The 13552-nt window shown below is 37.5% G+C and overlaps 1 protein-coding gene across 1 annotated transcript; it reads left to right on the top strand.

Annotated features, from left to right (window-relative positions):
- Window positions 1–815: 815 nt before the first annotated feature.
- LOC116617638 (tyrosine-protein phosphatase non-receptor type 11) lies at window positions 816–9108 on the top strand. The gene is made up of 17 exons (XM_032380528.2): window positions 816–939; window positions 1033–1155; window positions 2272–2466; window positions 3489–3611; window positions 3890–4049; window positions 4134–4244; window positions 4436–4532; window positions 4634–4713; window positions 4923–5063; window positions 5340–5471; window positions 5918–6069; window positions 6191–6258; window positions 6502–6578; window positions 6655–6735; window positions 7198–7313; window positions 7660–7699; window positions 8214–9108. The coding sequence occupies exons 1-17, from the start codon at window positions 926–928 to the stop codon at window positions 8259–8261; spliced, it is 1758 nt and encodes a 585-aa protein (XP_032236419.1). The 5' UTR covers window positions 816–925; the 3' UTR covers window positions 8262–9108.
- The last annotated feature ends 4444 nt before the right edge of the window (window positions 9109–13552 follow it).

Here is a 13552-nt window from a genome sequence, read left to right as displayed (position 1 = left end):
CAGTGAATCTGTGGTATTCAAAGGGGTTGCTCAACGACCTAGACTTTTCAGAGCTTCTATGTCTACATATGGGGGGCCTTGAAAAGGGGGTTACCAATCAGGCAAGGCATGAAAGTCCCGAGGTCATGACAAGCTTGTCAATGCAAGGCTCCTCGTCTGATTGCGGCTTAGTTTGGCTTGTTCGTGGTTCGAGGGAGTGCAGGGGCACGTCGGGATGGAATCCAAAATATTAATTCACGGATCAATAAGTTCAAATCGAAATCCAAATACACACTGTCTACCCAAATACTTTATAACCACCAAACGAAGGAGTCAACTGGAGTCGATCTCGTCACATAAGCAGGGTTGGGTTCGCCCCCATATGGACAGTCGCCTGGAGTGGAAAGGTGTGCGAGGTGGCTTGCTACCGAACCCTCAACTCTCGCCCTCACTCCGTAAACATTTTTTCGAGGACATGAAAGAAACTATTAATTGTGGCTTTAATGCCAAATTGTGGCCACTACAAAATGTTGTCTTTTCGTAGTCTTCTTTCATTTTATTCATTCTGTACCAGAGGCTCCAAGCATCGAGGCGAAAACGTTTCTTTTTTTCATTGTCGCCGCGAAGCTAGGAGCCTCTGGTACCCAGGATATTTATTCTGCTTCGAAGAAAAAAGGCTCGCTAAAACACCATATAAATGAAAGGAAGAATCTGCGTGCAAGCAGCATGATTTGCGTTTAACGCATGTTCTTTTGTCTTATGTGTTGCTATATAGCGAAAAGGACGAAAGTCCTGTCATTATTTTTCTCGAAGCGCTGAAGCCCAGTCTTACGCGGCTAGTTGCCTCGTTTCCACTCCCGTTTCCTGTTGTGCATTTCCTTCCTTGTAGATGCAGAACTAGGACACTGCAGAACTCTTTCGCTAATCTGGGGATTCCGTCCCGAAAATGCCTTCCCGAAGGTACGATTGCGTTTAAAAGCGAATAATGATTATCATTTGTGCCTCTCCTACATCGGTACCCGTTTAATCGCTGTTTGTGATCGTCTGTACCAGGTGGTTTCACTCGAATGTGAGCGGCCATGATGCAGAGAGGCTGTTGATAGAACGAGGGCTGCATGGCAGTTACCTTGTCCGTCCAAGCAAAAGCAATCCTGGAGATTTCACTCTGTCTGTGAGGTAACTATACTATTGATCATACGGTATTTTGATCCGTATTGTTTATAATAAGCCCATGATAACTTTTCGAATAGTAGTAAACTTTAAATGGCAGCTGCCTTTGAGCCAAAATAGAAGTTAGAGTAATTTAAATATTTTAACGTTTTGGCTTGCTTATACTTATCCTAGTGTTAAATATGTGATATTATGAAATTGTACATTATCTAGAACAGCATCTTTTAGTAGTGGGTGTTTTGTGACTGTTGCATTTAAAACAAGCTGTTTTTAATAAAGTGAGAAAGGGTATTATAATTAGGCATCATTGTCCTTTTTTATCATAACTCTTTGAATTGGTTTCACCCTGGTTAGAAGCAGTAGCTGATTCCTCAGACTAAAATTGATTCAGTTAGTTGTGTTGCTTTTTTCTCGATTTTATGTCCTATATGCTGCACCCAGATCTTTTGCACAGGGAAAAAAATATTTGTTTTATTTTGACACATTCAAATTTTCAGATTCGAAATGTCAGTCTTAGGTTCAAGTTATGTATGATTGTGTTGTCTGTCATTGGTGCCTCCTTCTAATTTCATAACCTATTCCTAAAGTTTTTTAACCATTGATTTTACAAAATAGGCCAATCCCCCTTTTGTTTTTCTCTTTTTACTCCTGTGACTTTTATGTTACTTAATTATCACACCATTATTCTTATTAGAATCTTTTTAAGTTGTCATAGCTATCAACCCAACTTGGAAAGAAGTATTGTGAACTTGGGTAAAATACAGTAAATATATAAAAGAGAGCCAATGTGGGTAAATACAGAGAACGTATGAACTTCTCACAAAAATTAGACTTGTGATGAGATCTAAAATCTTGTGACACCCGCCTAATGTGGGTGACTTATTACATAGTTTTACTAGTGCAGAAGATACATGAGATTTTAGAAGAATATGCCGCTATGAAGAGTGGGCACTTTACAATAGCTCAGCAGTACAGTACTTCTTTCAAGAAAAAGGAGCAGGAACCTGGACCAAATCAGACTTTTTCTAAGAGGTGTCTGAACCATGGCACTTTGCCATAATCACCAGGCCTGAAAACCTGTATTATGATTTGGTCTGAGAGTCCTTTTATTTTCTTATTTAGGAGAAATGGGGATGTCACCCACATTAAGATCCAGAACACAGGAGACTACTATGATCTTTACGGGGGGGAGAAGTTTGCGACTCTCTCTGAGTTAATCCAGTACTACACGGAGAACCCTGGGCAACTGAGAGAGAAAAATGGCCAAGTCATAGAGATGAAATTCCCTTTAAATTCTATGGACCCTACAACAGAGAGGTAAGACCAAATTTTCTGCAAGTCTTAGTCAAATTGAATTAATTTCTTAGAAAGTGGCATTGTGGCATTATGGTTCAGTTGCACTGGCTTAGTTTCTCCTGCAAACCTATATATAATTTTTTGTTCTATCAGCTGAAAATTGTCTAAAATTTTGACCTAAATCCAATAAAAACTCCCTTCCACATATGACCTAAATCTGTAAAACTCTCACTGTACATATAAGTACCTTAAAACTCAGGGGCTGGTTGCACAAAGCCTGGATAAGTCTTATCCACCAGTTAAATCCTAATCCAGCGGATAAAAGTTATGCAAGTGGCGTGATTTGGTTGCACAAAGCCTGGATAAAAGTTATCCAGGAGTTAAAGTTATCCGGATGATAAAGGTCGGATAAAATCTTATCCACCGAATAAATCTGAAGAAAAAACAAAATGGCATCTTGCTTTCAAAATTTTTGTCAGAATTAAGATTATTTTTAGACGCAGTGAAAGTTGAAACACATGCAAACGACGAATTTTACTGTTGGTAAATTTACATTGAACTACGAACTTACATGCAGCTTTGGCAGGACTTAAATCAAACTATATTGTCCGTTCTGTCAAGAAATGTGACTCCCAAAGACAGGAAGAGGCTAAACACTATCCCCTGTGATCATTCCGTGATTTACATGCACTTTGCCTCGATAAACTGTTTGTTTTCTCTTACCTTTAGTAGCTCTTTCAACGGTCGCCATTATGTTTGAAGGAAAAACAGCGCGTGCTCTGCATATTTACCATGGAAACGGGAAGCCATTTAGTGGTAATGATGGCTATTCAGCGGATAGTTATGCAGCCTTCTATCCAGGCTTTGTGCAACGCTACTTTATCCGCCCGATAACTATTCGCTGGATAGGATTTTATCCTGCGGTTAGAGCCTATCCGGTGGATAACTTATCCAGGCTTTGTGCAACCGGCCCCAGATTAATAATTTTTAAACTCAATCATTATATTTTCACAGATAGACATGAATATTTCATTTTCCTTTAGATGGTTTCATGGTCACATGTCTAGTAAAGAAGGTGAGACAGTTCTTCTGGACAAAGGCAAGAATGGTAGCTTCCTGGTGCGAGAAAGCCAGAGTAAACCTGGGGATTATGTCCTTACTGCACGGTAAGCCTCTTTTCATTGCAATAGTACTGCATAAAAGGCTGAACAACATTTGAACAAGTTTAATGCAACATGTATCAAATGTTTGATCATTTAATTCTTGCATTTTCTCCTTTACCATGGCTGCCCCACATGATTTTATGCCCAAGGGAATGATTGCAGATCAATATTATCTAAACTACAATCAAAGTTAGTCAACCACGCTATAAAAGAAGCCTTTTAAAACTTGCACAAAAGTATGTCACTTTACCAATAGTCTCACCCATGTTTTCCTACTTTAGTTGTGATGATAGGATCACACATGTGATGATAAGAAATCACCCCAATGGCAAGTACGATGTTGGCGGTGGAGAAATGTTTGAAGATCTTACAGATCTGGTGGAACATTATAAAAAGAACCCTATGGTGGAGAAATCAGGAACTGTAGTTCACCTGCGAAATGTGAGCATACTTTTTTCCATCCATACATTGTCAGTGCATATTGCAAAAAGATATGTTTTCAATTGACTGAAATGTTTGTTATAGCCATTTAATGCCACAAGGATAAATGCTGCCAGTATTGAAGACAGAGTCAAAGAGCTTCAAAAGGAAAATAAAAATGTCACAGGAAAAGCAGGATTTTATGAAGAATTTGAGGTAAGACCCTTATATGAACTACTTTTTAACCTAGATGTATAAAGCAGAAAGATGTATGCTTGGATGAGATAGCTAGGAAATAAGCCCCTGTGCCTTGTTGCCAGTAATTATAACAATTCTTTATGGCATAACATATTGTTTAATTGCTGTGTTTTTTTTCACATAAAATTGGAATTGTACTTTTACTTCAGGTCCTACAAAAACAAGAATGCAAGCATCTTTATAGCAGAAAGGAAGGAGAGCGGCCTGAAGTCAAGGCTAAAAACAGATACAAGAATATTCTGCCATGTAAGGGTCACCATTTCTTCTTTCTCCCTTTTATCTGTCTACTCAATGCTTTACAATTTCAACTACATTGTATTCAATTTTGCTGCTTGCTCCTTCTACAGTTGACCACAGCAGAGTGATCTTAAGGGGACGGGATCCAAATGTCATTGGCTCAGATTACATAAATGCCAATTATATCAGTGTAGGTGCTCCTTAGTTTTTACATTTATTTTATGCCAGATAGATTTTCTTTTTTTAACATTTGTTTGGCCCATTTTGTCAACTCTCTTTTGCGCCCTTCTCTATAATTGGGGTCATTGAGGATCAAAAGAGAAAATCATGCTGATGATAAGATTTAAGTTGACAAGATTGTAAAGGCTTTATCAAATAATGCATGTTTTCTCTTTGTAGGGAGAATCTCGTGGTACAGAGAAGCAATACATTGCCGCCCAGGGGTGTTTACCAGTAACTGTGGAAGATTTTTGGGCTATGGTTTATCAAGAGAATACAAGAATTATTGTCATGACAACAAAAGAAGTCGAAAGAGGCAGGGTTAGTGATAGTATGATTACAAAAGATACAGGCTTGAAGCTGGAGGTGAACACACTTGAGTGTAACCCAGGAGCTGTATATCCCTTCTTCCCTTAACCACTAAGAACTGAGTTTCCTTTTTTAAGTTTTGCCAGATTCTACACTTTTTGCATGACAATGCAATCTCTTTGCACCCCTGTACAAAGCTCCTGTTTGTTATAAACTAGCTATGAAAGCATTTGATGCTGTATTTATTTGGCTTCCATGTTACCAATTGAAAGTATCATCTTTTTATAGAATAAATGCACAAGATACTGGCCAGATGCTGAAACTACAAAAGACATCGGAGTCTACCATATCAAGCACATACAAGAGACCGAACTCCCTCACTACATCTTGAGAGAGTTTGAAATCTGGATAGACAGCAATGTAAGATGCATAAAAAATGATTATTGATCATTGGGGCTTATCATAGAAGGGCTTTATTTAAGTAAAATATTTTTCATGATTTTTACACTAGATAATTTTAGTCCCTGCAAAAGTCTCAGATGCTATAAACTAGTCTATATTACACTTACAAGTCTCCATATTCATGATAATGGCATTTGTTGTCCTTATTACATTTCAAGTAAAAAATCAGTACTCTTGAGAACATTACACACTATATTTTTTTCTGCTTCCCTAGATGAAGGGAAGGGTGCTTAATACAGGGAGGGCGCTTATTTTAAAATTTAGAAGGATGGCTTATTGAAGAGCAGGGCTTGGGAGCTTATTTAGAATAAATTGATGAACTGATATTTATTGTTTATATTTAAGTATCATACTGAAACAGTATGGAAAAAGCAGTGAAAATGAAGGTCTTATTTGTTTTATAGCCTATTCCAAGGTCTGTTTACCAGTTTCATTACACTGGTTGGCCAGATCATGGAGTCCCTAAAGACCCCAGCCCTGTCCTCAGCATTCTACAAGAGGTGGATATCAAGCAGAAAGCTGTTCCTGGATCTGGTCCTATTGTGGTTCACTGCAGGTATTCCATACTCGAGTGTTATTACTGATTGAGTTGCTGAATATATTGGATTTTTTACTTCTTGCTTGTGGTATAGTATTAATCCCTAATTTTGTATTGAAATTTACTGTGTTTTCTTCAGTGCTGGTATTGGGAGAACAGGAACATTCATTGTTATTGATGTTCTCATCCATATGATAAAAGAACAAGGTGAAGTTTTTGCTCTTGTTGGCTTTAATAATATATTATGCACTTTTATTGGTATAAAAAGCCAGCAGGCAAAGGGCATATTGAAGAGAGAAAAATATTTTCTTTGTATTTTGTTCCTTGGTTGCGAGCAAAGTAACTACTTGTGCACACTACAACAGGCAAACTTTTAGACTTTGATAACAAAACAAAAAGTCATTGACAAGTATGTTACTGTCTTATAAAGTGTTTGTTTTTCACTGCCAGGTTTGGATACCGAGATAGACATATCAAAATCAATTCAAAATGTCAGAGCACAGCGATCAGGAATGGTTCAAACAGAGGTACTTATTATACAATATAATAACTACAGTATTGTCATCTAATGATTATATCCTTTGGTTTATTTTATATGTAAAGGCTCAGTATGAGTTCATTTATAAAGCGATCCAACATTACATGAGCACAGAGATGGCAAGGATACGGGGATCCAAGGAAGGGGTGAGGAAACAATTATTGCAGGCTCATTTAGCTGTAGTAGTAATCAGTAAATTTGGCACACTGTAATTGATTGGTACAGACTGTCTGTGATCCTGAGCCTCCTTGTAGGACGGCTTGTTTGGTGTGACTCGAAAAACAACAGACAAGCTGTAGAAAAACTAGATGGTCTGAATAGGTGTAGGGTAGACAAACCATAAATCAACACAAGGTTAAAAGAGTGTGTTGAACGTATGTTGCACTGACATTTGGAGCGTTAGCCCTTTTTTGCTGATGATGCAGGGCTTCTACAGCATACTTTCTCAACCTTGTCTTTTTGCTGAAAAGGCTCCATTTGGGTTTTGACGGAGTCTTGGTGATGACAGGTCTCTGTTTAATATCTAATAATATATAATATGAAGCCTTTTTGGTAACAATGGCTCCATTTGGTATCTCATGGTTATATTAGAGTCTTTTTAATGACAGGTTGAAGGTGCTGTTTATGGGAACTTGCCGAAACTCCCCACTGCCAATCCTGATGCTCCACCTCCACTACCACTGACATATGGTGTTGGATCTATGAGTAAAGGCCCTCCACCAAGGTAGTGTATGGAGAGTAAAAGATGTCATCTAAGTAACACATTTGCCTTCCAATATCCCCATACTCAGCTGCGTTCACAGAGTGGGTCATTTCTTGTTAAGGAATGCTCAAATACTGTGCTTTTTAAGATAACTATGGCTCATTATCCCTCCTCAGGAAATCCTGGCTACGCGCCTGATACTAACAATTGTGCATGCTTAATGCAAAGATTCTCTCATTCTCTCAGTGGCTCTCATCTTAAAAAAAACTTTTATTTTATTTTATCAGTAAATGATTGTTGTTGTCATACTTACATGTTTATTATAGTATTATGCTATTTCTGAGCCTTTATTTTTGTTTGCCTGCAGACCACCAGGTGACCACATAGGTCCCCAACCACCAGGAACGGTAAGACTGACTGAAACCATTAATTTTGAACCCCAAAAGTTATTTAGAAAATTTACTCTAATCTAGTTACCCAGACCTATATAACCAGACTCCTTACACCGAGCTATTTACCAATGCCTCTGTGCTCTGACGTCTTTAAGTAGCCCTATCTACTCCGACCTTTTTAACCAGACCTAATAAGTACAACCTAAAATTTTCCTCCTTACTCTGACCTATTTACCCAGACCTATTTGCTTTGACCTATTTAATCAAACCTAGTAACTCACACCTATTTAACCAGACCTCCTTACTCATACCTATTTATCCAGACCTCTTTACTCAACTCAGTTTACCCTGTCCTATTTACCATGACTTTTTTTCTCTGGCCTAGTTACCCGGACCTATTTACTCGGCAATTAAACATGTGACAGATCTCTTATGCACCGGCTTTTAGACATTATGAACTGCCAGCTAGATAGGAGAATTTGATAAAACATTCAAAATTCTTATTTTGTTAATTTTCTTTCCTTAACAGACCCCTGGGGAAAAACCTCCGCCTCTTGCTCCGAGAAAAGTGCGATAGTGAGAAGTAGACCTAATACAGTCACAGAATGTATAGCGTAATTTCACACCAAACCTATTTTATTTGAATACAAATATAGTATTTGATTTCCACTAGCTAACTACAAAGGCTATTTTAGATTTCTTTATCCGGTAGAAAGCCTTATTTCCATACACCATGTTGACTATGAGCTTCGTTTTGGAGTAGGCCCTAGAAAAAGAGTGTGTTTGTGTGTGTGTGTGTGAGGGTGGAACAAACGCATTTGAATTTTGGTGGACTGGTTGCTGGTGGAAATCACCCTCGACAAATGGTTTAACTATATAGAAAAAGAGTACCAAGGGCTTTAGGGATAGTCTGTCTGGCTTATCACATCCTTAGTAGGTAAGAATATACCATAGAGAATATGTAAGTAGATAGTTAGAAATATAAGACAAAGATTAAAGGAATCACATCTAATAATGAAAAAGAGTTGATCGTGGCAAAGGTTATTGGAGCCCTGAAGAATTGCATTTTTTAAATATTTCCATGTCTCCCTTCCCCTTTGCTGCCTTCAGGGCTCTTTGATAAAAAGAATTCTAATTATATTAGAATAAATTGAATTAGTATATGAGGTAATTAAATAGAGGTCGAATAAAATAATGACAGCGACAGTGGCAACGATATCCTTTTAGCGTTTTATGCTCTGAGTGTTCAAATTCTTATTGTTATGGAACAGGAAACACATGAGAGTGTGCGTATGTGATGGAACGTTCTCTATTGCCCTCTTAAGTATTTGTGAGAAAGCGATTGAAGAATTGAAGTAAGAAAAAATTAGTGTATGGGGAGTTTGCTTCTTGTTTTTTTCTTGCATTAAATGTAGTTTAGTTTCGGTCGTCCACTGTCGATGTCTTGTTGCACTGCATGGCAGAAAAGCACCAATTTAGAACTGTCGAGATCTAAAATGAAATTATTTCAAAAAACATTGTCAGTGCAAACAGCAAATGTCGATTGGCAAATGGCAGTTCTACGAAGAAAGGAACCATATGATTATTATTCTACCAAATGCAGACAAAAATATGTATAATTCGTAGTATTATCAAATTAATGTCATTAATGTAAACACATTTTCTGTTGTTCGCCATTTCCACTGACTTTTGTTCTAAATAGGTGTATGGCGTGAACACCACGCCAAAAAATAAGCAAAATTCAACCTCTTGACGTGTATTTCAGATCGAGACGTTTTATTTGCAGCACTGCCCTTAAAGATGAAATGTCATTAAAGATGAAATATATAAGGAATTCGATGAAAAAAACTTGTTGCTATTTATTGCTTTTGTCTGCGAAGAACCGCCCAGAGAGCCGGCGTCCCTCGATTTTTTTTTTCACAACTCGGAAAGTGAAAGAGTTTTTACTAGATCTTAGGTGTGGTGTTCATTATGTTCTTGGCGCGCGCGTTATCTTTAGCTCGCTCGTACCCTACTAGCACGGGAACCCATTTGATTGTTACCCAGGAACCCATTATATTGCTTCTAGGATGACCCATCTGATTGCTACCACCGGGACCCATTTTATTGATACCTCGGGAACTCATTTGATTGCTACCACGGGAACCTACTGAGTGCTACCTACGGGAATCCATTTGATTACCAAGGGAACCTATTGAGTACTACCCGCGGAAACACATTTGATTGCTACCACGGGAGCCCATTTAATTGCTACCACGGAAACCTATTTGATTGCAACCATGCATGGGAAACCTTTTAGTTGCTACTACAGGAAACACATTTGATTTCTAACACGGAAAACATCTGATTGCTACCACGGGAACCCATTTGATTGCTACCATGGGAACTTATTCCATTGCTACCAATTGGACGTATAGGTTTCTACCACGGGAACCCGAGTGATTACAACTCATGCACGGGCAACCTTTTGGTAGCTACCACCGGAACCCATTTGATTGCTACCACAGAAACCCATTTGCCTGTGTTACGAGGTTTTTGTGTGGTTCGTTTTTGGTATTGAGGGTAGCCGGGGATCGTACACGCTGAGCAAGGGTTGGCCGTCTTCTTTATTGCACCGCTTGAGTGTTTACAAATGGTAGATGGCTAGAAGGAGGTTGGCTGTAAGAAGGCAAGTACTTTTGGAAGGTAGTGAAGGAACATCTCTTTCCCGGAAAGTTGACGAAGCCAACTTAAGAGAGACCTGTGTAACCAGCGGCTATGACTCGCTCGGACCACTTGTGACAAAACCACCATGACCCGCTTGGCTGGGGGAGGTACCGGTTTTTTTCTTTTTCGCTGTTACAAAGTCTTTACAAGATCTTTCTCTGTCTGTTCTCGTTCTCATGTGTGATGTATGTGTTGTCTTACAGGTGTCTCTTCAAGTTCTTAAGGGTGTACTGACATCTGTTGCTAAGGAAAAGTAAATATAGCATAAAAGCCTTGTAGAAAGTAATAAGTGTCTGATATTTGCCAAGTTGACCAACATAAGTGTGCTGACTATTATGATGACGTTACCCCGTGACGTCAAAACGTGATGTCATAGATAGAGATAAAAGCAAATATTTCAAGTAAAATTGCTCGAAAACAAATATTGAATACGTTTTATGAATCTTGAGGGATGGGTGCATTAAGCCAAGCATGCGCTTTAAAAATGATTTAGTAGTTGTTTTTTCAAAGGTCCTGAAATCCAGATTATTTGTTATATATTGGTTTCTGTTAAATTAACGCTTAATCCATTCTTGGCTATATTAAGTAGAATTTAATAAAAAGGAATACAGAAAAAATATTGCGTTTTGAAAAAAGCTTTTTTTTAGAAAACGCAGAACCGGAAGTGAAACAAAGCCCGCGCGTGCTCATTCGGCCTGCTCAGACACACTGATATCTCACATGATCAAGCTTCAAGTTTTTCAAGTTTTTTTTATTTGCCACATATTTACAATAAGTACATTAAATATATAATTAATTAGACGAATACATGGCGAGGAGGACCATAAAAAACACAAGGCTTATACGAGACAGTCCTCCCCATTTATAAGAAAAAAAATTCATAATATTCATATTAAGTCATGGCTAAATATAAATAAGGAGATTACATACTAATATACCTGAACTATGATTTTATATAAAAAACAACAACACATACAAAAAGTCAAAAAAGGGAAAAATTCAATATACTAGTTGAGAAGAACAGTTTTAAGGCTAGTCAAAAAAGAAGCTAAAGTAGTTGCAGACTGAGTATCGGTGTCTAGGGAATTATAAAATGCAGGCCCTTGATATCTAAGTGCAAATTTGCGTATGTTTGTTCTGCATTTAGGAATGTGAAATAGCTTAGCACGTCTTGTATTGTAATTATGAATTTGAGAATTGAGAAAAAATATATTGTCAAAGTATAGAGGAAGTATTTTAGTCTTAAATTGAAACATTAGCTTACCAATATGAAATAAATAAATGCAGTGAAATTTCAAAATGTTTAGATCTTTAAATATTGGCTCAGTATGAGCATCATATGGCTTATTTGAAATTATGCGTACAGCTCTTTTCTGGAGCAAAAAAAGACGATTGACATTTGAAGGGTATGTTGAACCCCAAACACAGATACAATATTGTAAGTACGGAAATATTAGAGAATAGTAGAGAGTCATAAGAGAACGCTTAGGAAGGCAAAAACTTGCTTTGTACATGATGCCCACTGCTTTGGAGACTTTCCTGGTAACATTAGAAATATGTGGAATCCGCGTCAAATGTTCGTCTAAAACGACACCTAGAAAAACTGTTTCTTCAACCTGTGAAAGATAATGATGGCCAATACATACATCAACTTCAAGTGTTTGCCTTTTTTGCCGTGGTCTAAATATCATATAATTCGACTTTTTTATATTAATAGATAATTTGTTAGCCGAAAACCAGTCTGCCATTTTCTCCAACTCCTTATTAACTATTTCTGATAAAGCAGCAAGATTACTATGAGAGAAAAAGATGCTAGTGTCATCAGCAAATAGTAATAGATCTAAGGCGCTCGAAACGGTACAAAGATTATTAATATATATTAAAAAAAGTAGAGGGCCAAGAACGGAGGCTGTGGTACACCACACTTGACCACCTTCCTAGAGGAACAATGGCCATTAACAGTTAACGAACTGAATCCTTTCTGAGAGATAGCTCTCAAACCATTTCAATTAAGTTCCACGCACGCCATAATATTGTAGTTTGGTTAATAATATTTCATGATTGACCGTGTCAAACGCCTTAGAAAGATCAATAAACACGCCCATCGTAAATTCCTTATTGTCTATGGCAGATGAAAGCTTATCATATAAGTGAATAAGTGCAAGGGCGGTTGAGTGGTGTTTTCTAAAGCCATATTGATTATCGAACAATAAATTATATTTGATTAAGAATTTATATAGACGATCATACATAATTTTCTCTAGATTGGCAAGACCGACACAGGCCTATAGTTAACATAGAGAGCCTGATCACCAGATTTAAAAAGAGTTATAACACGAGCTATTTTTAGCTCTTTAGGGACAACGCCCGATGAAATGGACAAATTGATAATATTAGCTATTGGCTTCGAAATTAAGTCAATAATATTTTTTACGACGTCCATATGGATATTGTCATACATATCCAGCAGCAGTGCCTGGACGCAGGCTTTCACAAATTTTAATAACTTCTTGGTCATCAGTGCTCTCAAAAAATACAGAATTCACTACCTCATTTTGTAAGAAACTAGCGAATGGCTTAGTCGAAGAACGGATTTTAGCTGAAAGAGTAGGGCCCAGGCTGGTAAAATAGTCACAAAAATCATTTGCAATTTTAACTGGATCACTGATTTCAGAATCAGCTACCTTGAATGTGGAAGGCAACGAATTTGTTTTACTTTTGCGATTTTTAATTACTTCATTTAAGATTCGCCAGGTATATTTCACATTGGATTTATAATCATTGAGCTTTCTTTCATAGTAACCACGTTTTGCAATTCTTAATAAATAATTAAGCTTGTTCCTAAAACTCTTGTAATGACGCTCACGCAAAGGTGTTGGCATACAGAGATATCGCTTATATAACACATTTTTTTTCCTAATTGATTTGAAAAGTCCTTTGTTAACCAAGGCTTTTTTCTAACGCCTTTCTTCGTTCTAGTTTTCTTGACTGGAAAACACTTATTATAAAGTGATGTAAATTTATCTAAGAAAATCCCATAAGCATAACAGGGATCATTTGTTAGGGATATATTAACCCAAATACACTGCTGTAACTCTATTCTAAACCTCTCTATATTGGATGCCGATTTTTCACGGTAAGTGATCAATGTATTCTTAGCAC

Source organism: Nematostella vectensis, chromosome 3, assembly GCF_932526225.1.
Source record: "Nematostella vectensis chromosome 3, jaNemVect1.1, whole genome shotgun sequence".
Lineage (NCBI taxonomy): Eukaryota > Metazoa > Cnidaria > Anthozoa > Actiniaria > Edwardsiidae > Nematostella > Nematostella vectensis.
The sequence above is the reverse complement of the archived record's forward strand: the minus strand, read 5'-3'. Positions and strand labels throughout refer to the sequence as shown.

What these genes read in the sequence shown, in the direction of transcription:
- LOC116617638 (XM_032380528.2), top strand. An exon ending in AAATCTGGATAGACAGCAAT is followed by an intron (nt 5,472 to 5,917) that starts GTAAGATGCATA and finishes TTTGTTTTATAG; the next exon opens with CCTATTCCAAGGTCTGTTTA. An exon ending in CCTATTGTGGTTCACTGCAG is followed by an intron (nt 6,070 to 6,190) that starts GTATTCCATACT and finishes TGTTTTCTTCAG; the next exon opens with TGCTGGTATTGGGAGAACAG.